This window comes from Pyrus communis, chromosome 13 (assembly GCF_041283825.1).
Source record: "Pyrus communis isolate YQ-2024b chromosome 13, ASM4128382v1, whole genome shotgun sequence".
NCBI lineage: Eukaryota > Viridiplantae > Streptophyta > Magnoliopsida > Rosales > Rosaceae > Pyrus > Pyrus communis.
Window position 1 is genome coordinate 20,821,961 of NC_142577.1, and position 12,000 is coordinate 20,833,960.

Here is a 12,000-nt window from a genome sequence, read left to right on the forward strand (position 1 = left end):
ATTGATTTGTAGAGATTTCATATAAAATTTTGATTCAATTCCCTCGAAATATCAAGGGAAGATGTGAGATTTGTTGATGCTTAAAATACACTACGAAATCTCTCCAATTCCCTCTAATTTCTCAAATTCTTTAAAATGAATTTCTAATTGAATACACCTTGAATGTTATAAACTGCTTTAAAATCTTAATTAAATACCCTTGATTTATAAGTATTTTAATAAGCTGTCTTAAAATTCTAATTAAATGCACCTTGAATTTCAGAGAATCACTTTAAATTCTGATTGAATACCCATATATTCATTAAAAGAATTAAAATCCCTCAAAATCCCAATTGAATACATCCTTAGTATTGATTCCCGGGTTTTGTTTGGAAAAAAAATGCATATGCCATATATTGAGTTCCTCCTTTCTCTTTGGAGTGATGAATTTTGATGTTTAATTAGGCGGGTGTGTGTGATTGAGACGGTTTTGAACGGACTCAAAACAACTTCATTTAAGGTTAAATGCAAATGTATGTAGGAGGAATTTGTAAATGATTTCACGTACAGATTTGCAATTCTTTATACATACATTTGTAATTTGCATGAAAATCATTTTGTTGTTCATTGTTTACTAACTTGATTTCAGTCTCTTAAAACTAACAACTTCTTACTCAAACATAACCTTAATTGTGATTAACACATTTTAATTGCATAAGAGTATTTCCAAAGGATATGTAAAAAATCTTACGGGATTATTTTGACAAAAAAAAAATGTGGTTTTCTAATTTCAGATAAGATGTTAAAATCCTAAATGAATTGACATTTTCCACTTTGTTACCAAATTTGAAGGCAATGTAAAAATTTTCTTTTGTTTTATTTTAATGTTGGCCCACATATTTTTTTTATTGGTCTTTCACTTATTGATTATTTTATTATTGAATTTGAGCCGACTTAATTTTATAAATAGCCAAAAAAACATTATAATTTGACATCTTGGTTAGAATATGAGACTTTATAAAATGTTATTTTGTCCCATTAGCTGTAAAAATTAAATTTAACATCTACATTGGAAATGGTCCACATGTCATAGTTGAAGCAATCTATTTTTCTAGTTACTAGAGAATGCTCAACATGCTTTTTCTGGGATACTCTCATCGTACCTTCGTCTTTAATTTTTCTTTTGTAACACATTTTAAGTCTCATATATTAATAATTTATTTTGATACCATGTTATAATATGAGCATTTCATTGAAAATCAAATGACGATATCCAACGTAAAATGCTCTCAGCAAACACCAATGTAGTTACTTCATTGATTTAAAATCGTGGGATTTTTTTTTATTAAGAATCTAACGACGGAAGATACAACGGTCAAATTTCTTATATAAAATTTACCTAAGTTTTTGGGCTCTGATGCCTGACCCAGCCCAACACAGTGTATTGTACAAGTTAGTAGTGGTGGGTCCAGCCCATGAACATCCCACTAGCAAAAGAAGATCTCAAAAGCAAAAGCAAAAGCATGCAAGTTGGTAAATTTGGGCCGAACAAACCTTTAACACACCCAAAACCCCACTACCTTTAAAATTTCCAACTCCCCGAACAAGCAAGGAAACCCCTTCCGCTTCCCCCTAGGTCCCACAACCGAATCCAGCAATCGCAAAGTAACAACATCATGGATTTAGATCCTTGCTGGACTCCTTCCCTAGGGATCCTAGGATCAGCGAACACGGATAGTTGATAAAAAATCGTGCGGCTACAATTTTTTTTTTTAATATTTTTCACGCAAAATGATGGTGTTTTACTTTTAAAAATATAAAAAACATTTAATTGGGACCGCATGATTTTTTATCAATGGTCCGTGTTCGTTGATCCCTAGGATCGTCAGAGAGGGCATCCACCGAGGATCCAAATCCCCACATCACCTCACCTCAACTCACCCTCTTCGGATTTTTTTTGTTGTGTAGATTTGTAAATTGTGTTCGTTTATAGTACATCATGCGATCAGTTTTTATCAGGTATAGTTTCTGCTTAATTTTAAGATGTACGAATATCTCCAGAGCATACCACAAAACAAAAGTGATAGAGAAAGGTAAGGCATCGAGTATCAAATGATCATAAAAGGAAACCATACACAAGTGGAGGGATGCAAGGTCACTGGTAAGAAAATGCCTTGATGCTTGGGTCATACTCATCGTCACTATGTCCCGAGGGGGCACAAAAACAGAAAAGGTGAGTGGACCATAAGTTTATAATAATACTAATAATACGAAAACTATTTTATTTATGAACATACTAACCCTCTGTTTTGAAAATGTATATATAATACTACAATTGGGTTTTTGCCAAAAACTCTAGCATGTCAAAATAATTGTAGCAATAAAATCATCTCTAAAAGTGGTATCGAACTGCTCGGAGGCAAAACCCAAGAATCTTGTAACTCAAATCAATGGTATACTTAGCTAGGAGTATCATAATGGCCTGAAGGCATAACCATCACCAAAGGTGAAGTTGTACGACACTGGGTTACACTAGTGAAGAAACCATGGTCCATAACCCTAAGGTGAAGCTATACGACTTCGAGTTACGCCATAGAAGAGGATATAACATATATATGTATATGCAGTGGGTCCATCACCCGAAGGTGAAGATGTACACTCCAAGTTACGCTGAAGAAGAAATGGGGGGTCCATCACTCAAAGGTGAAATTGTATGACTTCGGGTTATGCCGGAGAAGAAACATATACATATAACACATCACACCGACACTAGCCCCGGGCTAGTGAAGCTAGGGGTATATCATTCATATCATCAACTGTGTCCTATGACCATTGACATTTACATACCCGGTTGAGTGTATGTGTTGTATGATAACCTGCTATATAAGCACCGAAACATACCTTAAAACTCATATCCAATCACTGAAGCTCAAAAGCTCAAAGCTGATAACCTGCTATATAAGCACCGAAACATACCTTAAAACTCATATCCAATCACTGAAGCTCAAAAGCTCAAAGCCTCAACACACAAATCCATGATAATTCACATTCGTAAATCCAGAGAATTTCAATTATGTAAATCCGAAGATTCATAACCTTTAATAAAATGTCAATTCGATAGATCATTAATATTTCCTTAAAAGCAATTTAAATAATTCATAAATTCTCCTCAAAACATAATTATAGAAATCTGTAAAAACATAATATAAAACATACTCAAATCATGAAATATGAAATGCATGCAAACCTAATATTTTATAAAAACGTGCAATTAAGAAGGGGTCTACTCATAAGTATTCCACTACCAGAGAGCTGCTCGAACTAGAGAGGATTGGATCACTTCCAACCGATGCACCTAAACACAAATGAAGACAATTAAATGAAACTTTACTAAAACGATGGAATTTAGAAAAATGGATAGCGGATTCAGATTCGGCATGCCACGCACTGAGTTGAGTCGACGGAAACCTCGCTGGCGCCTTTGTCGACGACGATGGAGGTGCATGTGCTCCACGCGCCATCCATGACATGCACCCACGCACCAGCTCAGGAAACTGGAATTGGGTCCGGTTCTAATCGGATCAGGGTTAGGTTTGGGCTTGGATAACTGGATTAGGCTGGGTGTAGGACTTGGCCTGGGATATTGGGTTTGGATCCGGTTTAGGGCTAATAAATTAGGCTTGGTACGGGTTTGGGCTTGGGTTACATAGGCCCAAGGTTTGGGCCAGGTTTTGAATCGGATCGTAGGGTCACTAGCGAAAAGGAAGGCCGGAATTTGTGAGTTTTGACCAAGAAACTTCCTCAACTCTGTTTTGGGGTCAAAACTTAACCAAAACTCGCCATTCAAAAACAAAATGAAGCTATGAGAGTGAGGATTCGAGTCATACCAAGATGAGGTCGAGTCGAGGTTAGGATCGACTAGAAAATGGCCTGCAACCCACAGTCATTCGAGGAAAAAACTGGGAGAATGGTTTCCGAGTTGGTTTATGCATCAAATGTCACAAAAATGTTGCAAAAACTACCTAAACACGATCTACGAAGATTTAGAGTTGTTATCAAGCTTACCTCGTCGGAAAATGGTGAGAACTTGCCGGATCAACTTTTTGCACAAAGAAGGTACTATGCAACGAAGAAGAGAGAGAAAAGTGAAGGTTTCTCTTTGTTCTAGGTTCGTAGAACTCGTAGGGGAAAAAGTGATGGTGGTGTGGTGGTCGCCGGAGGGAGAAAGGCCAGTGTTGGTGGTCTCGGTAGTTGGTTCTCGGAGAGGGTTCCAGGTGAGGGTGAGAGAGACAAAGAGATAGTGAAAATAAGAGACAATAAGAGTGTGAGAGTGTTCTAGAGAGAGGGTTCATGAGTGGGGTGATAAAATACCCCAAAAATGGGGTGGGGAAATGCCATTTGTCAGCCATGTAGAGGCCTAAAGTGGAGAAATATCTCCATTTGTGAAATTACAAAAAAATGCCCTTGACGTTCAAAAATCGAAGAAGCTTTGTTTTAGCTCCAAATTCGATTCCATTCACGCCAGCGCGTCCGTATCAACAAGGGCTACAAAAATAAAATAAACGAAAACTTATAACATGTCAACGGCTCGTTACATCTATCAAATTTGAAGACAACGTCAAAATTTTGTTTTGTTTTATTTTATTTATTTTTTTTCACTTATTGATTATTTTATTATTGAGTTCTGACCCACTTGATTTTATAAATAACCAAAAAACATTATAATTTGACATCTCGGTTAAAATATAAAACTTTATAAAATGTTATTTTGTCCCATTAGTTGTCAAAACTAAATTTAACATCTACATTGGAGATGGTCCACATGTCATAGTTGAAACAATCTATTTTCCTAGTTACCAGAGAATGCTCAACATGCTTTTTCAGGGATACTCTCATCATACCTTTGTCTTTAGTTTTTCTTTTGTGACACGCATAGTATGTGTGATTGTTGAGTCTCATATATTAATAATTTGTTTGAAACCATGTTATAATATGAGCATTTATCTGAAAATAAAATGACGATATCCAACGTAAAATTCTCTCAACAAACACCAATGTTGTTACTTCATTGATTTAAAATCATGGGATTTTTTTTTATTAAGAATATAATGATCAAGATATAACAGATTCCTATATAAAATTTAGGGTAAATTATAAAAAATTACCTTAATTATTGGTCTAATTAAGGTTTCATACCCTATCTTTAAAACATATCAATGTTATACCTTATCTTTGAATTTGTTGCAATGTCATACATTTCGCCAATTTGTTTGTCAATTCATCTGTTAAATACGTGGCTTGAGGCAATACTCATTTTCTATTAAAAAATTAATTAAAAAAAAAAACCTCTTTCGCTCTCCTTTCTTCCCAGATGCTGTTTCCTCCTCCATCACTCCCTCCTCTCTTCATACCATCCCATCCCAAACCCAATACTACTCTGACTTGCAGCAACTTTCTTCTTCCTCCCAATTCCCGACCGTAAACTCCGACCGCCGACGCCCAGCCTCGACAAATTGCTCGAGCCCAGCGCCGACCCCTTCTCACCCCTAACCCCAAAAAGGCTCCCTGTGGCATCGGACCCGATCTCGTCTTGTTCTATTCAACCCCAGCGACGACGGCAGAATGGGAAACACCGAAGCCGCCGGCTTCGACGCCCCCGATGCGGACGTAGACGACATCTTTGTAGTCCCGCCAGTCGAGCTCCCGGACTTCGCCAACGTCTTAAGCTGAGCTCGCGGACTCTGCCTACTGAATCCCACATCCAAGGTGTGTGGGTTTGTCGGATCTGTGAATGGTGGCCCGGGAAGGGAGTGAGGTGAGGATGGGGAATTGGATGGAGAGAATAGGTGAAGGAGACGGGGGAGGGTGGGGATGTGGTATGATATTATATTTCTGAGTTTGGTATGCGATGGTATGAGAAGGAGGGAGTGATGGGATTTTGGGATGCGATGAACAAGGGTGAGGGAAGGAGAGGGCATCTGGGAAGAAACGAGAGAGAAAGAGGTTTTTTTTTTTAATTAATTTTAATATTTAATTAATTTTTTAATAGAAAATGAGTTTCATTTCAAGCCACGTCAGTATTTAACATATAAGTTGACAGACAAATTGACAGAATGTATGATATTGTAACAAATTTAAAAATAATGTATGAAATTGAAATGTTTTAACGATAGGGTATGAAACTATGATTAATCCAATAGCTAAAGTAATTTTCTGTAACATATTCTAAAATTTACCTAAGTTTTTGGGCTCGGATTCCTGACCCAGCCCAACACAGTGTATTGTACAAGTTAGTGGTGGTGAGTCCAGCCCATGAACATCCCAGTAGCAAAAGAAGATCTCAAAAGCAAAAGCATGCAAGCTGTTAAATTTGGGCCATACAAACCGTTAACACACCCAAAACCCCACTGCCTTTAAAATTTCGACTCCCCGAACAAGCAAGGAAACCCTTCCGCTTCACCCTGGGTCCCACAGCCGAATCCAGCAATCGCAAAGTAACCACATCACCTCACCTCAACTCATCATCTCCCAATTTTTTTTGTGTGGATTTATAAATTGTGTTTATAATACGTCATACAATCAGTTTTATGTTTTATTTTAAACAAAATATAAAATTTTAATTATATAATATACGATAAACGAATATAATTTATGAATTTCAGAATTTTCATAAAGAAGATTCCGGGAGAATTGGAATTCTCAACTCACCGCCAACACAATGGACACGTCAGCACATGTCGACATTGGAACCTTTCTCTGAAGAGTGTGAACTCAACTCTCCTCAAAGCTCGCTCTCTCAGTATAAAATCCCAACTCTCTTGTATGTTTCGTTCTCTGGCGGCTCTCCAAATTTTCCAGCCCCTTCCCTCCTTCACTTTCTCTCTCTAACCAAACCCTAATTTTCTCACTCCTCCACTGTCTTCGAATAATCAGTCGCTGCTTTTTCTTTTTTCTTTTTTCTTTTTTTTTTCCTTTTTTTCTTTTTCCTTTATTCTTTTGATTTTTTAATTTAGTAAATATCCCGATTGAGGTTGGAGAAGGAGATAATGGAGAGCTCTGTAGGAGAAGCAGCGAAGAAGCAGCAGGAGTTTGCTTTGGCATCCGCCTCCGAGCTCGCTTCGTTGTCGTCTTCTACTACTCTGGCACCGGCGGTGGCTCGGTTCAGTCCCGAAGACGGAGTGGCAGAGCTCCGGTTTCAGCAGGAGGCTGAGTCCGATGCCCGCCTCAATGTCGATCTCCAAACTGCTAAGGTTTGCCTTTTATTTGGAGTATGCTGTTTCAGTTTAGCCTTTTAAGTTGAGAAGTATTCAGCTTTGTTTGGTTGCCGAGAAAGTGAAGGAAAGTAAATATCTAGTTGATAACAGTTTACCCTGGCTTTACTGCTTTAAAATTTTAATTATACCTGATTTAGTCGGTAGTATAATATTTGATATAATGTTGTAATTAAGTTTGTTGTTTGATTTTGGTATGTGTTTTTTCGTTCGTAGCTATTCAAGTTAGGCCCGGTGCAGTCAGTTTGCATAACAGAAAGTTCTGATACCGATGAAGAGGTAACCGAAATAACTTTACGCGTTTGCATTTTGATGATTTTACTTTGCAAACTTTTACAGTGCCAAATATGTATCGCAGTGGATTTTCACGTTGATTGTACTTTTTCGTGCAACATTGTTCGTTGTTTGTACCTTTGTGCGCAACATTGTTATAGGATTCATTCAATATCTGTCAGATGTTTGTTTCTTTTAACATTACTTCTTTTGAACCAGAAATCGTATTCAAGGGGAGTCACTATTCGTTTTAATAACGAGGAGGAGAGTGCAGCCTTCCATCATGCATTTGAGCAATGGAAGAAGGACCTTGTTGATCAAGGTTCTGTTCCAAAAGTTTACTTATGGATGTATTTCTTTTGTTTGTGGATGAATTGACCGAAGAAGTACTAGATGAATATCATTGCACATCTAGAACGTAGCTATTCTGTTGTGACATGATTATGTCTTATGATTTCTTCCATGCAAATACTCCTATACTTTGACTGTCTTGCTCCTTGTCATGCGGCATTGCATTCTTGTCAATTAATCCGTTTTTGTGCACTCTTGCAGGACAAAAGTTACCAAATGGAGAACTATCATCTACCAAAAGCAAGTTTGACGACAAAATAGAGCCATCTTCTGCTAAAATGTATTTCCATTACTATGGACAATTGCTACATCAACAGAACATGTTACAGGATTATGTTCGGACAGGTTAGTTCACTAACTATATTCTTGTTCATTTTCAACTTCACGTTTCTTTTGTTTTGGAGTTGAGACGTATTCTTGAGCTTCAGAATCCATTTGTAAATTTAGTATTTACACTAAATTTTATTAGTTTCACTAAAAATATCCAATGAGTTGATGATGAATATGTTAGTAAGTGCCCTGTTTTTCTTCTTCAGGAACCTATTATGCTGCTGTCATAGAAAATCGTGTGGATTTTAATGGTCGCGTGGTTGTTGATGTTGGTGCTGGTAGTGGTATTTTGTCATTATTTGCTGCACAGGTACACTCAGCTCTTTGATCAATTAAGTTTGTGTATAGTAATCTTTCATATTTTGTTTTGCCATACCTCTTCTCGATCTTCTATTTCTTTTCTTCCCAATATAGGCTGGTGCTAAACATGTTTATGCTGTGGAAGCATCTGAAATGGCAGATTATGCACGCAAGCTAATTGCAGGGAACCCTTCACTTGGTGAAAGGATAACTGTGAGACTTTTGATGTCATTTCTGAATGTTTTGTCCTTTTTTTCTTCATTCCTGTCCTCTAATGGGACCATATGTCAACATGTAGGTAATCAAAGGTAAAATTGAGGAGGTTGACTTGCCAGAGAAAGCAGATATCCTTATCTCAGAGCCAATGGGTAAGCCTCTATATATATTTGCTATAGACATTCAAATGGATGTTGCCCTGCTCTTCTTGATGTATCTGCTCCGCTGATAGTCTGAAACTAGTCCTAATGGAAACTTTTCTTTGTCATGGCTTTAGGCACTTTGTTAATTAATGAAAGAATGCTGGAAACCTATGTGATTGCAAGAGATCGGTTTCTTCAACCAAATGGGAAAATGTTCCCCACATTGGGAAGGTAATTTAACCTTTGAATTTCTTCTATGTTTTGTTTTCTGGTATCTCTTGTGTACGTTATTTTACTTGTATCATGGGACACTCTTTGAAAATATCAACTCTGGGTAGAAAAAAAAAAAAAAAAAGATGTCAGCTGTGGGATATTTACCCTTTTTTAAGACAAGAAGTGGGTTCCCAGCAGTAAAATTATTTTAGTTCAGATCAGGATTAGTTAGGTAATGTTAGTTACTAGTCATGATAAAATATTCTATATCATATTACCTACATGTTGCCCGGTCACATTATTTTTCTCTTGGGTTGTTCGGTGATGCTATATTGCTATGTTAGATCTTTCATTTCATTTGCTTGTGGTCCTAGTGTATATTGATTACTATTAGTACCTATTCAAAATCATTATATCTGTTACTTTTGTTTTTCTCATCAATTCAAGTTGATTACTTCCGCAGGATTCACATGGCACCTTTCAGTGATGAATATTTGTTTGTTGAAATAGCAAATAAGGTGCGTATGTCGTCATCATTTTTCGTTAATTTATATAAGGAAGGACATTATGCATGGATAACCATTCAGAAACTTGTAACCTACAAGCCATGCACAATGCAGCTGATCTAAAAGTTCTATTAGATTGCTGTTATAAACGTGTAGTGCAATCAGTTTCCTCTCTTATTTGATGTAGATTAATGTTCTTGTTTTGTAAATATGCAGGCCCTCTTCTGGCAGCAACAAAATTATTATGGAGTTGATTTGCAACCGTTGTATGGATCTGCATTCCAGGGATATTTTTCACAGGTCTATATATTTCTTATGCATAACTTAAAAGTATTGCAAAACTTGTACGTTATTCAATTCTGGGTTGAACAAAGCTTGTTGTCTGCAACTGATATTATTTGCCTACTTTGAGATATTGCTGTGTTTTGCAACCATAGTTTACATGTGTAGGTTAAATAAGAACTTGAGTAATTAAACTTTTTTTTTTTTTTTTTTTTTTTTTTTAACTTGTTAAATTGAATTTTAGTTTTAGGATTTCCTGGATTCTTCCTATTTCCTATTCCATGAAATTACGCTTGACGATAAACCTAATCAAACTTGATTTGTCACTCTGTGCATCTCCCATTCATCCTGTTCTTGGTAAACTCTTGGTGTGCTCTTCACTTTTCATGGTCTAGTGAAATAAGGGATAGCCACATACCCTCTGCCATCACTATTTAAGAATCTAATTCCCTTAGTTGATCGGTATGGTTTTTTAAGAACCCAGCTACTTTTATTGACTTGCCTAGGCCTTTGAGCTAAGGGTTTATGCATCTCTTAAATGAAACAACAAAAATAATTGGACATTTGCAACATCAATAACTTTCCAAGGCTTTTGCAAACCCCTCAGACCGAAATGGCTGAATTTCCTTGGTGAGGGATTATTTAAAACTTCCAGGATCCAAAATTATATCTGTGCAAGACATTTTATTGGTGGTTGTTTTGGGTTGCTAGGACTTGATGTTGTGCTGAATTATTCTGTTTTATTCTCGAACAGCCTGTGGTAGATGCTTTTGATCCAAGATTACTGGTGGCTCCTTCAATGTCTCATGTGATTGACTTTACCAAAACAAGCGAAGAGGACCTGTATGAAATCGACATACCTTTACGGTTTACAGCTGCTGTAGGCACTAGAGTGCATGGGTTAGCATGCTGGTTCGATGTCTTGTTTGATGGGAGGTAATCATCTGAATCAATGATCTTGTGGAATGAATATAATCTTCTGCATTTCATTTTTTAAGCAAATTTGTGGGTCTCATAACTGCTTTCACATTGCTTATTTACAGTACCGTACAAAGGTGGCTTACCACCGCGCCTGGTGCACCAACGACCCATTGGTACCAATTACGCTGCGTTCTCTCTCAGCCAATTTATGTGATGGCAGGACAAGAAATCACTGGCCGACTCCACATGGTTGCCCACAATTCTCAGAGTTACACAATATATCTCACTTTGGCAGGTCAGTGTCTAATATAATACTTGTTTTGGCTTCAGATTTCTTTTTCCGGTTTTCTAACGAGTTATGGCCTCACCTTCAGCTAAAACATGGGGCCCTGGGGCTGAGCTAGGAGGTATAATTCAGCAGTCTTCTTGTAAACTTGATCTCAAAGAGCCCTACTATAGAATGTCGCAACCGCAAGCCTACACAATTGCCCAAGATCAGCAACCACATCAGCAAATACAGACACAGGTAAGGGCTATCACGGTCAACTGGACCCTGTCCTTCTGAATATTTGAATTATTGTAGTTCGGTTCAAAGCATAATGATTAATTAAATCACTACCGTCTTCTAGGAGCAACAAAAAAAAAATGTAGATATACCAGGTTTTGTCCTGCAATCGTTTACTAGAAAAATGCCGTTGCTCTAGCTGTTAGAGTATATACTAACTTGGTTTGTGGTCTTACATTATACCCATTAACTCCCAGGATTTGGACGATTCTGAATTTATTGCGCAACCCTCACCGACTTCAGGCTCAAAGATCTTACTGGAAGAATTTGCCAAATCCGCGGGGGCTTTGAAGAACATTTGATCTCTGTTTGTTTGTAACATAAACTGTTTTACTCTAGCAAGTGCTAGGGTTCCCTGTTAGTCGTCCACCACTTCCCGTTTAACTGGTCTCTCACTTCCTCCATGTCCTAGGGTTTAACCCCTGTAAATTAGATATTCATTTGAGTGGCTTGTGCAGCATATTTATGCAATTTTATCTTGATTTCACCAGCTTATCAATAAGACACCGTTGCGAGTGTACCCAAATGTCTTACGTTTTAAGAACTGATTTGGGGGCTCGGACCACCTGTGATAAGCCTTGTTCCTCTGTCCATTAGGGTTGCTTCCCTGAACGTTGGTATTTTTACCCTGTAGGGTTTAGGGTTGCTAC

The 12,000-nt window shown here is 37.4% G+C and overlaps 1 protein-coding gene across 1 annotated transcript; it reads left to right on the top strand.

Annotated features, from left to right (window-relative positions):
• The first annotated feature begins 6,680 nt into the window (after window positions 1–6,680).
• On the top strand, window positions 6,681–11,870 carry LOC137736799 (putative histone-arginine methyltransferase 1.4). Its single transcript, XM_068476069.2, has 14 exons — window positions 6,681–7,229; window positions 7,467–7,529; window positions 7,743–7,845; window positions 8,076–8,219; window positions 8,411–8,514; window positions 8,619–8,717; window positions 8,803–8,872; window positions 8,998–9,094; window positions 9,540–9,594; window positions 9,799–9,882; window positions 10,619–10,800; window positions 10,908–11,080; window positions 11,160–11,311; window positions 11,548–11,870. The coding sequence occupies exons 1-14, from the start codon at window positions 7,026–7,028 to the stop codon at window positions 11,650–11,652; spliced, it is 1,635 nt and encodes a 544-aa protein (XP_068332170.2). The 5' UTR covers window positions 6,681–7,025; the 3' UTR covers window positions 11,653–11,870.
• The last annotated feature ends 130 nt before the right edge of the window (window positions 11,871–12,000 follow it).

Excerpts from the sequence above, each read along its gene's own strand:
- LOC137736799 (XM_068476069.2), top strand. The coding sequence starts at position 7,026 with ATGGAGAGCTCTGTAGGAGAAGCAGCGAAGAAGCAGCAGGAGTTTGCT. Across the intron at positions 7,846-8,075 it reads GAAGGACCTTGTTGATCAAG|GACAAAAGTTACCAAATGGA; the intron begins GTTCTGTTCCAA and ends GCACTCTTGCAG. Across the intron at positions 8,873-8,997 it reads CCTTATCTCAGAGCCAATGG|GCACTTTGTTAATTAATGAA; the intron begins GTAAGCCTCTAT and ends TCATGGCTTTAG.